General features: G+C 39.6%; 1 protein-coding gene across 1 annotated transcript; it reads left to right on the plus strand.

The window, feature by feature from the left end:
* Nucleotides 1-857: 857 nt before the first annotated feature.
* Nucleotides 858-17602, plus strand: LOC130176470 (aminopeptidase N-like). The gene is made up of 21 exons (XM_056387587.1): nt 858-1146; nt 1992-2298; nt 2910-3052; nt 3240-3376; nt 5021-5147; nt 5990-6144; nt 6878-6991; nt 7091-7234; nt 7730-7795; nt 8144-8209; nt 8332-8504; nt 9298-9374; nt 10835-10968; nt 11107-11162; nt 11560-11707; nt 11837-11928; nt 13935-14042; nt 14165-14332; nt 14435-14575; nt 15986-16067; nt 16390-17602. Exons 1-21 carry the CDS (start codon nt 858-860, stop codon nt 16552-16554), a joined length of 2892 nt encoding a protein of 963 aa, XP_056243562.1. The 3' UTR covers nt 16555-17602.
* The last annotated feature ends 1889 nt before the right edge of the window (nt 17603-19491 follow it).

Raw genomic sequence — 19491 nt, forward strand, 5'->3', positions numbered from 1 at the left:
CATTTCAACAATATTGGAGTTCATAATCAAGAATTCAGAGACAGACTGATGGATTTTTTTTATTTTTGTGAGAGGCTGCATGCTGCACCCGTTGCATCATGATCCTTAAATGATTCACAGTTTTTTTTCTTTGTAATTTTCTTGCTAAACCAATGTAATATACAGTGTATTTGCAATCTAGTCATAACATCAAAGTTACACAGTTTACACAGCTACACAGCTTAATTTTCCTCCAAAAACCTTTTATAATGCCCTTGCAACATGGTAAATCTCCCTCAGCAGCATCATGATGTTCAACACATACTAGAACTAAGTCAGCTGTAATCAAAACATTGTGCTAGACAGTGACTATTTCCACTCTTGATGCTAAGCCAAGCTAACAGCTGCTGGCTCCAGCTACATATTTGCCATACAAACATCAGGCTGGTATCTATCATCTCATCTAACTCTTGGTGAGAGAATTAATAAATGTATTTCCCAAAATGTCAAAAGCGGTCATCCTTATGTTTGAAAAGCGCACATTTCAAATATCTCAGTGACAAAATGCAGAAAGTCAGGTAGCTGATCTTCTTGAAAAACTAATAATTCTTCCTCTGATAAACTTCTGAAGACCTCGGTTATCCTTGTTTACATTATGTCCTAGGCTTTTATTTTCAAAGAGTTAGAAGTACAGTTAAATCATAGTCGAAAGTCAGTGTGACTGAGCTGGTGTTGTTTTCACCAGGTTTACAATCTCACTGTTAATGTATCACCTGTAACAGTGAATGGGAGGGGAGATGCTACCTATGGCTGAATATAAAAGTCCCCCTTCCACCCTTGCCCTGTATTAGTGTGAGGTTTCAGTACAGGCAAACAACATGGGGAAAGGTTTCTTCATTAGTAAAAGTGTTGGGGTAGTGGGTATCATCTTGGGCGCAGGGGCCCTGGCTACTATCATAGCTCTCTCCGTTGTTTATTCACAGGAAAAAGCTCAAAATAATCAAGTTTCACCAACGGATGGAGGAACAACATCTAAACCAACTACTGCTCCATCCAACGAACCTTGGGACAAGTATCGACTACCCAAGACCCTGGTGCCGGACCACTATAATGTCACCCTGTGGCCACGACTCACCCCAGATTCAACTGGACTCTACATCTTTACTGGTAAGGCTTCGGCAGCATTTCTTTGAGAGGAGAAGGGATGGAGGTAGAGACTGATACAAGGTTAATATGCTACAGCTTTAAGAGTGTAAAAGAAAAGACATGAAGAAATGAAGGACAGCACAACATACAAGAATTCACATTAAGCTCGACAGTCCAATCTTGATCTTAGAAAGAAGAGTTGACAGAACGATCTCAACTCAAGGTCCTTACTCTCTTGTTCTTGAGCATTTTTGTACAACATTTTGTCATCATTTGAGTCTCAAGTTTTATTTTGGTGTACTTGCAGCAGTACCTCATCGATATACTTTGCGTAGTATTGCTGTCCTGTGAAAAACGTATTTCCAAAACATCAAGTTGTCCTGAAATTAAGAAAAACACCCATGTTTTAAACTTTGTGAGATTGTGTTTTTCAGATAATGTTAAGGTTTTTAAATGGTTAATTTAGCTTACAAAGTTTCTCAACCTATAAAAAAAACCTTAACCCTACACTTTTTACAGAAACATTTTAAATGATAAAGTATGAAGACCCATGATTTTCACTGGAAAGGGATGACAGGTAGCTTTTGCTAGCTTCTGATTTCATACATAAATTACTTTATATAGTCAGTGTCAGTAGTTCCCGAGCAGGAGGTTACATGTTTTTACTGCACAAAATCCTTTTCACTGAATAACTTTACTTCGTCTGGACTTAAAGCTTTGTGAGTGGACATTGCTTCGGAACCACTCATCAAGGCAACTCATACATACAAAGACAGTCAGAAGTTTTAGCAAATGGGTTGGGATTGGTAAAGCTGAGGTTTCTTACTACTGCTCATGAAAATTAAAATTATTTCATGCTGTTTCAGGTGATTCCACTGTGGAGTTTGAGATTGCTGAGGACACTGATCTGATTCTTATCCACTCCAATAAGCTGAACTACACCACCTTTGAGAATGGCCACCCTGCGAAGCTCACCTCCATCGGTAGTCGAGCCGAAGCTATCTCAATCAAGTCTTCCTGGCTCCAGCCTACAACTCAGTACCTGGTCCTACAGCTGGATGGTAAACTTAAAAGGGGCCAGAGGTACCACCTCTACACTAAGTTTACTGGAGAGCTGGCTGATGACCTGGGAGGCTTCTACAGAAGTGAATACATGGAGAATGGAGTGAAAAAGTATGTGCATTTAGTTTTATTTAATATTACTTGAAACATAACAAGAGCAAAAGCAAAAGTGAGTCCTGAAAGGTTTGAAACCCACAGTAGCAACTAGAACTGTTCCAAATCAGTTTTCACTGAAGGAACTTGTTTCCTATTTTAAGGAACTTATCTATCTAATCTGTCTTGATGCTAGCTTTAGCCTATCTTAAAAAAAACACTTCAACAACTCCAAAACTATCATTACCACCTTTTTGAGACACCACATGCAAACACTCTGCTTAATAGTGCTGGTGTGGAAGTGGCTTCAGTACCGAGCTTTAACTGGTATAAAAACTGCAGTTTTGTTTTAACATTTCTATTTCTAAATGTGTATCTTGAAGAACAAGACACACTTTCTAAGTATGACACTTTGTGGAAGGTGGATTTTGAACTATAGCTAGGCTAGCAGGTCCTGATAGTTCCAGTCTTTGTGCCAATCTTGGCTAAAGAAACACTGCGCCTATTTATTAACACACAGATCAGATTGATATGAATTTTTATCATCTTGGTCTTGGTAAAACTTCATGCAAATGTTGAGTTGTTTCTTTATAGGCTACACAATGTTTAATTTGTCTGTTTCCTGTCAGGGTTGTTGCTACGACTCAGATGCAGCCAACAGATGCCAGGAAGGCTTTCCCCTGCTTTGACGAGCCAGCTATGAAAGCTATTTTTCATATCACTCTGCTCCACGACCATGGAACTGTAGCCCTGTCCAATAGCGAGGAAAAAGGTTTGTTGTATTTCAATGATAATTGGACAGGATTATTTTCACAGTTTCAGACACAATCAATTGAATGTATGAGGAAGACAATGCTGGACTTTTTTGATAGTAAAATTAGTTACCCTGGGCAGCAATGGAAATATTGAAAATCAAATCAAAAATAGAAAATTTCCATAAAAACCATTCTCTCCTACAGAATCAAGCAATGTCACCATGGGCGACCAGCATGTGTTGAAGACGGTTTTTAAGCCAACTGAAAAAATGTCCACCTACCTGCTCGCGTTCATTGTCAGTGACTTTGCCTACATCAACAACACCATTGATGGAGTTTTGGTAATTGACCCCCCTCACCCACTCTTTCATGAATTCAGGTTGTACTCACAGATAAGCGAGATAGCGGTATGGTTTCTGAAAAGGCGTCCTTTTTGATTCCACCTACACATGATATAGACCTTTGTTCACCTTTGTTCCATTTGCTATCAAGAACTGACAGGCTATTCGATTAATTTTGAGCTTAGCATGGTATACACTACGAGTTAAATAGTAGAAGCTTCGTTAATAATGACATGTTCACATTAACATCAGCAGGTTTGATAAATGTACCTGTTTACAAGGTACATAACTGACCCCCAAAAGTCAAGTCTGTATTGGTTCAGCCAATTTTTCTTCAACTTTTACTTAATGGATTGTGATTGAAATTCTTGTGAGCAGAAGAAAACAGAATGATCAGGAGTTCAGATGTCTCAGGCAGAAGTATTTATTGAAAGCTGACATGCTGCGGAGAAAGTGATGAGCAGTACATTGACACCAAGTGAACCATAGTAGGGCTAAACCAAGGTATCACATGGTTGCAACATTTTACCACACCTTACTCCAACCTTCTCCTCAACAGTAATGTATGAAGATGCTATTAAACACCAAAATCCGCATTTTCACATGTTCTTACCTACTTAATATAACATGTGTCCTGTTCGTTGCTCTACTTAGCTTATTCTCAACAACAACTACATTTGGGCAAGAGCTTAGACCATGGTTACCCTAGCAACGGGGGAGAGAAATGCATCTGGCTGTTCACTACCAGTCATAAAGCTGTCCAAACAGTAACCCATGGTATAACACAGTGAAGGTCATTAAGGCCTGTGCTCTGGGAACGCAGGTGAGGTTTAGGAAAACAAGATGAGAACACTGGAGTGAGAAACTCTCCTTCACATGGATCATATTGTCATATTTTTACCCCTCGCCTGGTTCTCCGTTTAAAATTGTGCGCAGACAATTTCCCAACAGACCAACGAGGTAGTTCCAGGTGTTGCTGTGCTAAATCTGGAAAATAGACTGTATTTGTTGGACCCCCATAGTTAGTCTCTCTTAATTTAGTAACATTTATGAGCTACCATAATTATTACACTCAACAAAGTCTAGAGTTGAGTGTTTACTCATCGGCCATTTTCCAGTAGTTTTCACACCCCTAATTCCTTAGGTATCCACATCCCTTGCAGTCAGCAAAGTCATTCACCACTGAAGTAAAACAAAACTGTCATTCTTGTACTCATCCAAGTAAGGTCATTGTAATTAATGAGTATGGTTTGGATGGAGGCACACATATGAACGATGTGATACAAGTGCAAGTTAATGCCACTAGGTGAAGGATTTTTATCTCTGCTGCCATTGAGTGGCAGCATCTAAAATAACATTGTAGCAGAAAACACTGTACAAATTTAATATCCAAGATAATTTGGCTGAAGCAATACATATACAGCTATATGGTGTCATTATTCTATTAACTTTTATTTGATCATTTTAAAGATGCTTTAAATCTAATGAAAATAACCTACACGTACATACTTAATAGCACGCAGTTATAAAGAGCTGATATTCATTTAAAACACACAGGCTGCATGGTTTCTGATCATGATATTCTTGCTAACAGAAATGTGCATAATTACTCTGTGTGATGTGTTTTCTTGTGTGTGTGTTTAGATCCGTATCTTTGCCCGGAAACCTGCTATAGATGCAGGGCAGGGAGCGTATGCCCTCAACACAACCGGACCCATCCTCAAGTTCTTTGAGAATTATTACAATTCCAGCTACCCTCTGCCCAAGTCTGGTAAGTCTGCCACACGTGAAGAACAGGGTATGAATGAGTCCGGTTTACAAAGATAGGGCTATAGGGCCACAGAAGTCTCACTCTGCGGGGTTACTCTATATGATTAGAAGCGTTTGAAATCGTGAATCCCTACAGCAGAGGTGGAGGGTGAAGCATGTCCCATAGTCAGGATGGCCACAGTTAAGAAGAAGAATAAGACACAGGCTGAAAAATACCTAACCAGTCTAACACAATGGACTACAACACCATTACACACTTTCTGCATGTGTACAAGAAGCCAGATTTTCATATCCCCCTTTAAATGTATGTTAGCAAATTTGTTTGTTTTCTTCTCCATGTGTATTAAGAACGTGCAACACATCTCCCTAATTATACATTAATGTAACCTGTAACCCTGTTGCACTCCCCTCAGTGGTCTCTACTTATTGCAGTCATGTTTATTGCCATCATTGTGTTGACTTAGTCATTGTCAGCCACTTTAATGAAACAGCTGTGTCAGGCTTTTTGAAAACAGGACTTATCTTTCTGTTTTGAATTTTTACGACTGGCCTCTGGAACAGGATCTGAGAAGATCACACACACAGGGATAAAGCTCATAACTTGATTGTTTTAAAGCCTTTTATGATATTGCAATCCATCTTCATTCAATATTTGTTGGCCAGCTTGTACAGTACACTCTCTGATTTTTTAGAATTATTTTACAGCTCCCTCCAATCCCCAAATCCTTAATTCTTGGCAATCTTCTCTCCGTATCATGTTGTAACACTTGTGCAGTTAGAACTGCAACTACGTTAAGAAACTGCACTTGTAATGAACCACAAATGATCTCTTTCCCAACACAGATCAGATCGCTCTGCCAGACTTTAACGCTGGAGCCATGGAGAACTGGGGTCTGATCACATACAGAGAGACAGCACTGCTCTATGATGAAGAGTTCTCCTCCAACTCCAACAAAGAGAGGATTGCTACCATCATCGCTCACGAGCTGGCTCATATGGTTAGGTTTTAAAACTGCAAACTCTAACACTTCAACATAGTGGTCGCTATTATCGCTGTGGCTGAGTATTTTTTGTAAAAAGTATTTTTTATTGTGAAGTAGGATCTTGATCACACATGGCATCTGGATTAACATGTGTCGTCTTTCTGTTAACGTACACAGACATAGCTATAAAACAGATACGTATCACAGACTCCAACAAAAGAAAATAGTCTTCACAACCCTAAAGCACAGAATGAACAACAAAACAAGAACAGAGTAACCCATCACCCTCCATGCAAGAAAAGCACCATTATGAATTGGGAGGAGGAAATTAAGGATTTGAGAATAAGGGTAGTAAGAAGGACAATGACATACGTATGGTGTTATAAATGATTGTTTTAGAAGCTTAGTAGTACAGGGTTATAAAATGACTGCAGCGGCAGTGAAAGGTAAACAGTCCTCCCTCTCCATCTCCAACCCGTCGGGTAGTACCGTCATATCAGTGATTCACGCTTCACGAATCGGTGTGAAAAATCATTAAAAATAGAAGAATATAATTATCTTATCAAATTTGGAATAATTCTGTGTGACTTTAGAAGAAAAGTCAAGAAGTCAAAAAGCATTCAAGTCAAGTTCTGTGACATGAAATTTCAAATAAGTCAAGTCTCATGGGACGTCAAGTCAAAGCCATGTCGCTTATGTCTTATTTTTATTTATTTATTTTGACCTTTTCTCTGTGCTGTCCTTTTAGTGGTTTGGTAATCTGGTGACCCTGAGGTGGTGGAATGACCTGTGGCTGAATGAAGGCTTTGCCTCTTATGTGGAGTACCTGGGAGCAGATCATGCTGAGCCTGACTGGAACATGGTAAGGATTTCCCACAGTGATCAAAACAGTTTAATGCGGGATGATGGTGACAGCGGTCACAGGAGTTTTTAGCGTGCTGTCTAATTTGTCTCCTCACAGAAAGAGCTCATCGTGCTTAGTGATGTCTACAGAGTGTTTGCTGTCGACGCCCTGGCCTCCTCCCACCCTCTGTCCTCTAAAGAAGAGGATATCCAGACACCAGCACAGATCAGCGAGCTGTTTGATGCCATCTCATACAGCAAGGTAACCTCACTCTGTCTCTCTCACACACACACGCACACACACACACACAGTCGTGTTTCATCACTTCAAAGGACATTACACTGACTTACATCGATGTCCTGCAGACTTGCTCTAACCCTAACCATAATGACTAGTTGCCCTAACCTTCAAACCAAGTTTTCTCCCTAAGCTTTGATGATTTATATTATGGGGACTTGCTTTTTGTCCTCAGAAGGAAATCCAGTCTCCACAATGTGACTGTGTAAACACATTTAAATTCCCACACACACAGACACACAGTCAGGCCTGAACAGCAGGAAAACACAACTCCCATCTCCCATCGCCCATCTTCCATCTCCCATCATAAAATCAATCAACCCAGGTTATGGTTTCAATTTCTGTCCCACAAAAATGTGTTTGCTTTCTCTTTCGTATATTTAATTTATTTATTTCATAAGCACAGATCAACTCAGCTGATGTAAAAAAAACATTTAAAATGTGTATGTTCATCCACAGGGAGCATCTGTTCTGAGGATGTTGTCGGATTTCCTGACTGAAGAAGTCTTCACGATGGGACTCAGGGTAAGGACCTCACAATATTTACCTGAAGAAAGACAGGGTGGAGCAGCGGGTTTTGAAATGCCGTATGAACAGTATAGGTTTCAGCTGAGCAGTGTGGCAGCGAAAGAGTGAGCAGAGCACTGACAGCTTAAGAACACACATCACTTACATACAGGATGCACTGTACTGTGAATTTAGCCATGTCAGTGCGGGTTGGACTGTCTCAACTAGTGTGCAGACTTTGCTTCCTTTACTTCATTTACTTTTCAGAGTTTGTTTTTTTTTTGGACTAAGAGGAAAAGTATTTGACTCATGTCGTGGTTCAGCACAACCCTCTCTTATCTCTCTGTTTTCTCTGCCCTCCTGCAGACCTACTTGGATGAATTTAAGTTTGGGAACGCAGTCTACACAGACCTGTGGAAGCATCTGCAAATGGCACGTTCTCTTCTACAGATGCTTTACATTCAAGCATACAGCTAATGTTTTACTCCATCCACTACACTCCAACTACTGTCTGCAGTCACATCACTTTTTCTCTTCTTTATCTGCTTCCACAGGCTGTTGATGCCAGTGGCACTAATCTACCGACCAGCGTCAATAACATCATGAACACCTGGGTGCTGCAGATGGGCTTTCCTGTGGTTACCATAGATACCACCACCGGGACCCTATCCCAGAAACACTTCCTCTTGGATCCAGACTCTGAAGTCACAGTTCCATCTCCCTACAAGTGCGTACACTGGCTTTCTTTCATTCTTCCCTCCCACTAGACCAATGAAGTCATTCATTTTGTCTTCTTGTCTTCTGATGCTACTTCTGTTTATACTTATATTACCACTCCTTTTATAGTAATACTGGTATCTACATTATATATTTGAGTATTATCACTAAAATAATGCTGCTAAGACCTTGTTTTTCATTAATATACAATTAATTTTTCAATCTAAAGGTCCCATATTTGAAGTGTTGATCCATAAGAAGATATATTTGTGGTTTTAAGAACTAAAAACCATCCCAATGTAGTTTTACATCTCCTCTCTCAGGCTTCTCTCTGGAGCTCTAACAACAGGTCAGTGAGCCAATCAGAAGAGAGGAGGCTCTGAGCCTCTCTTCTGATTGGCTGACTGTTTTCTGAGTGATCTAATAAAAATATAGCAGATTTCAGGTAAACACTCAGAAAAACCAAATCCTGCAAGGTTGGATGGTGGTTCCAGGGGGCTGGCGCTTGGGGCATGGCTGGTGACTGCTTTGTTGTGAAATCACAAAGTGCCAGAAGTCCTTACGGCTTGTTTTAAGGCTCAGTTTCTGAATACAGGCTGTGTGCAGGCAGCATTAAGATCAAACCTAGACCTGCTTTATAATCAAACAATGCATGGACATTTACCTTTATACTATATGGGACCTTTAATGACATAATGATACAACTGATAAACCGTCTGTTTCTACATCATAAAGGGAAAAATAGATAAAGAACAAAAATCAAACAGTATGTAGATTTAATATTACACTTGTTTATCCTACAGCTATGAATGGATTGTTCCAATCCAGTGGTGGAAGAACATGACGCCCCAAACACAAATATGGCTGGAGACTAAACATGGTATGATACACAGACACCATCAACAACATTGTGATTTTGTGCTGACTTCTGTTTCTGACAGTTTAGTGAGTGGAGATGAAACATTTGTGCAACAGAATTTATCTACATACTCTTTGATTGCAAGTGTCAAAAGGACTTTTCAGGATTTTCCTGATCTTCAATCAATTACAAGTCAAAATAAAACAATACAGTAGGACAAATATGAAACTCATAAAACTAAGCAGCAGGCAGAGAACAGAGTATTGAAGATACAACCTATACAACTACACAACATGATAGAAAAATACTTTTACAGACCCCCTGCAATGAAAATCAAGTGTTTAACCTTGAGGTGTTTTTTATATAATACAAGACATATGATGATAATATCAACACCATGACTGATCCGTCTGCTAGTCTCTGGTTCTGGTCTCAGACTCCTCATCTGAGTCTGGGTCTGACTGAGGCTCAAACATGTGGCTGAGTCTCTCTGATGTTTCCTCCTCTAATCATCTTGATACTCTCTGCTCTTTCACCTGTCCACCTGGAGCCAGCAGGTGGTGGGCGGGGCACAAGGCCTGACCTAGAATCTCTCAATGAGGAAGTAAACGTAGATTTTCCTCCAGCCCCAGTTTTCCAAATTTTTTTCACTTTTTTATCTGTGAAAACTATGTTAAGCAAAAATATTAATCATAGCAAAGGACTTTTACAGAGTTTAAAACATGTTTGGAGAGGAACTTTAAGGCTCAGAGAAAATGAGAAAAAGCACTTGGGAGTGGAACACTGATTATTAATGACACCTTTCCTGTTGGAACAAATATGTTTTTGTGGTGCAAATCCAGGAAATAAATGAGGTTCAGTAATATGCTCTGAAGGTTTTCGTCTAAAAGTGTAGATAATAATATAACGAGAAGCTCATATCATTAAGCTCACTGTGTGTTTTATTAAGATGATAAATCAGCCTTAGCACAATTTTGGAAAGAGGTCTCTTTTTCTGTCATTGCCAAAAAAGACAAGCCAGATGAGTGTTTTCTGATCTGGAGAACAATGTGTTTTGTCAATGCCTTCAAAAAGCATATGAGAGTAAAAAACATGTCTCTGCTGAATGACTGTTTTCTGCCACCTAAGGTCGTGCTTTAGTAGGAACAAGACCTCAGTTAAGCTTAGAGAAAGATCATGGTTTTTGAAACCATCATTCACTGTTAGTTAAATGATAGGATAATAACAGGTCTCCTGTTTCAAAGTCACATGCTTGTGTACACCTAACCACCCACCTGGACCTCCTCCCTAAAAGTGCACACAAAATGAATGCAAAACAAATTCTCGCTGTGCTTCTTTTGTTTTGTAGAAAACCACCTCAAGAAGACAAATAATAAGCAAACACTGACAATGAGTCAGAGTAAAATTAATTCAGTATCGTAGATTGTCTTGGTCTTGTGCAAGACAACTAACTAATGACACCACATCCCTGTCTTCTGTAGACACAAAACCTGCAATGAAGGTATCAGGGAATGACTGGGTGCTGGCCAACATCGGCGTTGTGGGTTACTACAGAGTCAACTATGACCAAGGCAACTGGGAAAAACTGCTAAAGGCTCTGAACACCAATGAGAGGGTAAGACACAGCTGTCTGATGCATGGTGATATTACCTACAACATAGAGTAATGCATGGCCTTTGCCTTCCTATGAGCATGTGTCTTGATCTGAGTTGTTTCAGTAGTAGTGACAGAGATATTGCTCTTGTTTTTCAAGCCTATTCCGATAATCAACAGAGCTCAGTTGGTGGATGATGCCTTCAACCTGGCCAGGTGAGTCCTGCTAATATGATATCATGTATAGATGATGGTATTAATGAAGAGAACAATCTGGATTACAGGGATGCAGAAATAAGTGACTTGTAACTTGTTTGTTACCTTCAGTAAAGCTACAACACATTATCAAAGGCAGAAACATCCTCTTTAGTAATGATAATAATATTGATATCAGTTAAGTATTACTATTAAACAGCACTGCTAGCATGACACAGATCATGTCAGGTGTTTGGACTCATTACTTTCAGTAAATCCACAAAGGTACACAACTATTTTGGTGGCGTGTTACGGGGTAAAACTAAATTATCATTAAATTATCATTAAATGATTGATCAAGGAGTTGAAGAACCAATTCAGATATCCCATTCATTTTCCCAATCTTGTAACCCCACAGAGCAAAGATCATCCCAACAGTGCTGGCCCTCAACACAACCTTGTATCTGGACAAAGAGACAGCGTATATGCCCTGGCAGTCAGCCCTGAACAACCTGGACTTCTTCTCCCTCATGTTCGATCGCACAGAGGTTTACGGTCCCATGCAGGTGCGTTTCCCTTCAGCCAAACATAACAGCATAAAAATCTAAAGAGCCAAAACACTAATGAGTTACTTTAATTACCCGAATCTTTAGGAAAATGTCACATTTCCTTAACTCTGTCCTCCTTGTTTTTAGGATTATCTGAGGAAACAGGTCACCCCTCTGTTTAAATACTACAAGAAACTGACTGGCAACTGGAGCAGTGTACCTCATGGACACATGGACCAGTGAGTAAAGAGAATTACATGAGAATCTACTGCTCTGAAGCTCATACTTGTTAAGCAATGACAAAATAAGAAAGTTAAACAATAAAAAACAGTATTACATTTTATATACAGTTCAACTGTCTTAACAATTTGTTCAAACACAAAGTCCAACAGCAGTATGGGTAAATTTTTGTTTCAAAGAAATCTGAGCATAGCATTAATCACTTAAGTAAAACCTGATTAAAACCATGACTACATGATTAATAGAACTTGGTCCCATATACTCAGTGCATCTTCAGATTAAGATAATCTCTGACCCACTATAAATCTGCTAAGGCTATGTCCACACTACTACGTCTTAATTTTAAAACGCATCCTTTTTGCTACGTTTACACCTGGTGTCCACACCACTCTGGCATTTTCAAGCACCTACAATTGAGACTTTTGGAAACACTACTGGCCCCGCTTCAGTTAGAAAACTCCATGGTTGTGTTGTCGTCTGGACAGATGAAAACTGAGACCTTTAGAAGTGATGATGCTGTCAACCACAGTCAATCCCTGATTGGGTCTGATCAGCCTCGACTATCAGTAGTGAAAGCAACATGCGATTTATAAGCATTACTGACCTTGTTTTATTTGCTAACAGCTGTGAATATAAATTCTGCATTTTGATGCTACAGTTGTCTTTGCTGTTCATTGTATTTTCTGCAACTGATCAACTGCGGAGTAGAGATTCTTCCTGTTTACACCGGCTTGCGCATACCCAGTGTGCGTGAATGGTCATGTATGTATGTGTTTTCAGGTGTGTTTGTATGGAAAGACACAGTTTCGTTCTAAAACTCTGTTTTAAAATGAATACGTATTAGAGTGGACATAGCCTAACAGCCCACCCTTCAGGAACCCGCCTAACCCTTCCATTGTGTAAGGACATGTACACAGTGTTGCTAATTACCTGAAAGAGGTACAATGCTTAACTTTGAAAGCACTTTGCCGGTTATTTCTCCTTTCAAAGATTATATTAAAGGAGCTATTTGTAAGTTTCGCTATTGCTACGTAGCTAATGTTAGCATTAACAGCTGTTTAATTACCAGTCTAGAAAAAATGTTGTGAGTTCAGCATCAAACTTCATTCCTTTACTTGCCAAGAGCTGTCTCTAGAGGTGGAAAGCAACCCTCTTGTTTTGCTTATATTTCTATCATGTCTTTTCTTCTGCTGAAGTTAGCATGCTAACAAGCTAGCCCCTGTCCACCTTGTCATTTTCCGATAGCGAGTCACTGTCGCCTCCTATCTGTCCTGAAGACGTAGCTGCTCAGGACATATCTTAACCTCTTGTCTTGTGAACGCAACCAGGGGGCCAGAGCTCTTGTCAAGTGACAATCAGCACCACCCACTCCCGACAAGAAACCATGTTTGGCTGCAGAGAAAAGTTACAAATCTTTAAATGTTTCATCAGAATGTCTGAAATTTCAGTTCTCCCTGCTACATTAAATCAATTTTATTTCCAATCTTGTTAGCATTACTTGTAAGAGCTCTGGTTTGACCAACAACCACATTATAGCTGTAGATATATTTTATACACTTGCTAGCTAGCTGAGGCTGGCATTACCACTGCTTTAAGTGCTCGATTATCTAGAAAAGCCATAACTAGCCTCATTGAGGTGACCGCATTTTACAGCCTAATTTTCACTATCGCTGTCAAGCACACAATCCAGTCCATTATTGTTATGTATGGCGCCTTTTACCAGCTCAGCATACAAAAAATGTTGAGCATTGTTGCTGGGAAACGTGAACCTAACTGTGCAGAGGCCGAATCAAACATCTGCTGTACAGATTATAAAACCATATTTAAGAATAAGCCTCTTATAATAAAGACCAGCCAACTGTTACTCCTTATAGAGCGCTGCACAATCACCCAGTTTGACTTACTCCTCTTTCCTTTGTTCCCACCCACATTCTCTTCTCTCCGCAATTCAAGTTTTCTTCCTAAGCTGTTTAATACCCCCCCATCCCATGTCTCCTTCCTTCAGGTATAATGAGGTGAATGCCATCAGCCTGGCTTGCAGGACAGGCCTTGAGGAATGCCAAAATCTGACCAAGACATGGTTCAAGCACTGGATGGACACAAACATTAACCTGTGAGTGTACACATCATCCCAATATGGAACTTAATTCCTATCCTCTATTTGATTTACTCTCTTTTGTAACCACCAGGATTATCTATGCTGTACTGAACTTTAAAACTGTCGTCTTTCTTCAGGATCCACCCCAACCTTCGTTCCACTGTGTACTGTAGTGCCATTGCAGCAGGCGGCGCTCCAGAGTGGGAGTTTGCCTGGTCAAAGTTTAAGAATGCAACCATTGCAAGTGAAGCTGACAAACTCCGCTATGCCCTGTCCTGCACGAAGCAACCCTGGCTGCTCAACAGGTCTGCTCACAGACAGCCTTGTAAATGCAGTTGTACAGTATACTACAGTGTATAACTGCTCATATTTATACTGTACCTGCTGCTCTGCGTTTACCCTCTCAGGTACCTGGAGTACACTCTGGATCCAAACCAGGTCCGAAAGCAGGATGCCACTTCCACCATTGTCTACATTGCTAACAATGTGATTGGTCAGTCTCTGGCATGGGATTTTGTCAGAGCTCGATGGTCGTACATTTTCACTCAGTGAGTACAACACAATACTTTTGAACATCACTGCATCATTGAAACATGAGAGAAGTCACCAAATGTGTTGTCTATAACTATAAAGTTTTTCAAAATGAACCAAGTCTGCTCAGCATTACAATTTGTCCACAGCGTGACCATTTAAAAGCTGCTGAAATTAGCCTCAAAGTTCTGAGTAAAAGGTTGTTATGGATGCAGATATATGGTGTGTTAGGTAAAAAAACTCTGAGCTGAAGCGGGGTTACATATTAAAAGATCCATTGTTACATAATCATATGATAGAAGATTTTTACAGTTTTACAGTCAGGTTTATTATCAGTGACAGCTTCATTTGACCCAGCATGCCAAGTGTAATTCAGACTGTGTCAGATAACCTTTGGTCTTGACTTCTCATAAACTGAAGCATAAACATAAGCTATTCCTTTATTTTTATTTTTATCTCCAACAGAATATAGATATATTTGTTTTATTCATGTTCCTTAATCTAAATGTAATACCTATTCCTAGCATCAACAAAAAAAATGCTGTACACGTGTACTACAAGTATGACTATTTTATCCATTTTATACTATTTTTTTCTTTTTTTTAGATTTTGCTTCTTTTAGAAGTTAGACCTTCAAGTTAACACATGACAAAGTCAAGAGGAAAACCAGTTTCAAGCCAGAGCTGCTGGTTAATTCACTTTTCATTTGGTTCTTAATGAAGCTCTGAAGGCAAAATCTAGTAAAAGTTGTTTTTACCTGCAGGTGATGTCCTATGTTTATTGTCTTTATAATTTTTTTTCCCCACCTCAACCTCAACTGGTTCCCAGACATACCCTTAATGATGTAGACACATGAAGTAAACAGCATTTCCTCTTATTCTACATGTAACCCAGTGCTCTCCTCTCGAGGCTTGTTAGAATGATGGGAATCAGAAAGAACTGAGTTACTGTAGGCGTCATTAATGTGTCTCACACAGAAAAGAAATAGTGAAAGGATCTATAACACTCAGAAAACCCATGTAATTAATGACAACGGTGGCCATTAAGTGAACTGTAGTCAGCATCCTGTTGCTAAGCACGAGCTCGCACTCTGTTGGTCGTCCTTTACATAGAAATCAGTCCACAGTTATTTTCTGTTAAATTTACATGTGTGCCATTTACACATTGGCATACATGTATACTCCAGTCGATCTTGAAATATGATAAGGCAAAAGATGTATATATTGCATTTACAGTAAATGGTAAATATAAATATAGGCCTTTATTGGAATTGGTATCTCCTTGATTTACTGTGTCTTGTAGATATGTAGTGCATTTCACAGCTTACAATCTAAATCTCATTTAACAGAAGGTAACTTCTTAAGTAATTAAAAAGGAAGAAAAGACCCTGATTATTTATTATGTCTTGGTTGTGTTTTCACTCACAGGTATGGTGGTGGATCGTTCTCCTTCTCCAACCTCGTCAATGGAGTCACCGAGCGCTTCTCCACTGAATTTGAGCTCCAGCAGGTTAGATATTCCACACGTTTGTCCACAATGTTTTAGAAGTTTTTATTATATGACGTATCCCTAGTTTTTATTAAACAACAGAAATGTGTCTCTACCTTTAGGAATTCTCATGTTTTAAGAGCAAGTCCTAAGTTGTTAGAAGTTCAAGACATTAGAACCCAATTGCAGGTGTGAAATGAAGCTGACTTTAGTGCATGTTTTCTTTAATGGAGCAGTCAATTAATGCAGTCAGTTTAAAGCCAATGAAAGCCAAGTTCCTGACCATTTTCCTAACTCTCCCCCTCAAACAGTGACTCATGTTATGTTTTGTTTGTTGTGACAGCTGAAGCAGTTCAAAGCAGATAACGCTGAGGTGGGTTTCGGCTCCGGTACCCTGGCGGTGGATCAGTCTATTGAGAGAACCATCGGCAACATTAAATGGATTGCAGACAACAAGGAGAACGTTCTGGACTGGTTCAAGGCTGCAGCAAAGCCTAATTCGTACTAGTCCTTTATTTCACATTGTTGTTTTTTCATCAAAATAAATCTTGCTTGGAGGAAGAGGAGATTTCACACAGCTTTGTTTGCTGGGCCTGTGCTGTACCTGTGTGTGGTTGTTTAGTGAAGCTGGACAGAGAAGAGAATTAGATGTATTTCATATCCTTAAAGTAGAAATATAATTACAGTAGATTAAGTTTTGATACTTATAGTTGGATTGTTGTTGTTTGTTTTATACTCTTTTTAAATCACAGTTCTAAATATAATCTACTTGTATCCCTGTAGAATTACAGTTAAGGGATGATGAGAAAAAAGTTGTATTATTTTGTTGTAATATTTCCAAACCTGTTCTCACAGTTGGGGATTTTTTTTGTAACATGTCACAACACTGAGTGTTTCCTTGTAATGTTGGGATAACTATCATGTCATCTTGTAACCACTACAATAATGTTGTACATCGATATCAGAACATAAGAAAGTATCTTCTGTCAGCTGACACACGTAGAAAACACCAAAAGTAACAGCGTTTTATACCTTATTTTTCTCTGTATTTAATATTGACCCCTTAAAGTGGCAAAACTGTTTTTTACCCCTCTCATCAAGGGATCTATAATTATCACCAGAGAATGTTTAAGATAATTTATGATAAAATTGGATGATTATTGAACACATTCTTTTATTTATTGTTCAAAATGTTCTGATTATGACAGCTGGCTGCTATAAACATCTACCTTTGGATAGGGAAAAGAAAGGAAGAATCCTTGTCAAGGTGTTCGTCTGTCTGTTTAGGTCCAGCAGAGCTGTGACATTACAAAATGTGCCTGTTGGTAGGAGCTGACTGCAGCTTTCTTGGGAATGTCATGCAAAGAACTTCACAGTCGACACTTTCTTGGTTCCACAGCAAAACACCTGCTTTACCAATTAAAGTTGATCGTACGATTCAGGCGGACAGACGGACAGACGGACAGAAAGAGTTAGATGAACATGAAAAGTGAATGTCCGGTTTTGTAAACTGGATATAATGTCAATATTTGCACCTTTAAAAATAAAACTCTTAAATTCTCTGACCACAGGATGTTGTTGTGAATGTTTAAGTTTCCAGATTGTATTGAAATGAAAACACACACATTTGTTAAGAACTTTAACAGTTGTGCTCCAGCATTTCTGGTATGTTGGTTCCCTATTTCCAGTCATTATTCTGTACAGATAGACTGTATCCTCCCACCGCCCACCCCATGTTCTGACAGTCAGCTGAACTGTGAGACGAAGTCAATAAAACGTTTACATCACATTCATGTGAATTCTCAGCCGCTAGGTTTTATAACCAATATGTAAACATCCACTAAAATATTACTGTAGATAACTCATCACAAATCAATCTGTTTGTGTTTTTGTGTGTGTGTGTGTGTGTGTGTGTGTGTGTGTGGAAAAGAGGAGGAGGTGGGGGGGGCACAGCATTAAAAGGTGACAATCACTTGTGTTTATCATGGGATCAGAGAGAGCTGTTATTTAGTGAACAGGTGGTGACTCCTCTCGGTGATTCACTGTGGATCTAGCTGAGGGAATCAGTGAGCCGCGTGCTGTTTGTTAGGACATGGGGAAAAGCTGCCGAGCCAGCAGGCTTTTTATTGTGACCATCGTCTTGGCCCTGATCTCCGTGGCAACCATTGTCACGTTGTGGACTATTGCCCTAACAGAAGAAAACCATGGTGGTGACGTCACAACTCCTTGGGACAGGTAGGACATTGAAGTCTGACGCTTCTGTGTCCTTGAAGGACAATAACACATTATATAAACCGTAGGAGGGGGAACGGAATGGTGCAACACAATGAATGAGGAATACATTCGGTTCAATACATCTTTACCTTTATTTCAGTCCCTTAACCAAATACAGTGTGATCAAATGTGAGGCTTGAGCTGAAATGTTCAGAGAGGTAAATCATGTTGGATAGAAACCCTGACTGAAATATACAGAGCTGGTTTATCTTGTTCGTCTATTGATAGATAGAAAATACTGCCTGCTTAGACTTGCAGTAAAAGGATATAATGTGTATACTGCAACATGATATAGATAGATAGATAGATAGATAGATAGATAGATAGATAGATAGATAGATAGATAGATAGATAGATAGATAGATAGATAGATAGATAGATAGATAGATAGATAGATAGATAGATAGATAGATAGATACTTTTTTTTATCCCCTAGCTCCATTAGGGAACAAAGGATCTCCTGAACCTCTCTGTTCTGCAGCGCAGTGAGATGAGACTTTGCTGCAGCTGTAGCTGCTTCTCTGTCCTGCCAGAATGTTGTGGAGAGGATGGTTGGTATTGTCCAAGATGGCCTCCATCTTACATTGCATGCGTCTCTCCACAACAGTCCTGAGTGAGTCCAGGTCGCTTCACATTACCATCTCGTCCTCAGCTGTTAAAGCTGTAAAAACACTGGTTAGGGTGTGCGTGTGTGTGTGTGTGTGTGAGTGTGTGTGAGTGTGACACAAAACTCAATTCCATAAGAGAGGCCTGATTTTAATCTCACAGTGGTGTCATGCTGCCCCCTAGTGGACTTTCAGCGCATTGACATTCCTGCAGTACAGTTATCTGTTTGCCTCTGCCAGGATATTTGTCTCTTATCTAGGAGGCTTTTTACAGCTCTCTATCCTCTGCCTGTTCTCTGTGTAGTTTATCCATCTGGTCACTGGTTGAACTCCTGCCTGGTTTACATGTTTTGCTCACATGGTGACTGTTTCAGTGTTAGAACAGGGAAAAGATTCATGCCGCCAAAGATGGAAATGAAAGCTGCAGATAGTCTTGTTGCCTGTTTGAAGAATAGAAGAAAAGTTCATCCTCTTGAATCAGAATCAGGCTCAGTTCTTGTATATTTCAGATGTGATGTGAAGATGAAGAAATAAAAGCAGTCAGCCGACGAGACAAGTCGGACATA

This window comes from Seriola aureovittata, chromosome 10 (assembly GCF_021018895.1).
Source record: "Seriola aureovittata isolate HTS-2021-v1 ecotype China chromosome 10, ASM2101889v1, whole genome shotgun sequence".
In the NCBI taxonomy this organism is placed as follows: domain Eukaryota; kingdom Metazoa; phylum Chordata; class Actinopteri; order Carangiformes; family Carangidae; genus Seriola; species Seriola aureovittata.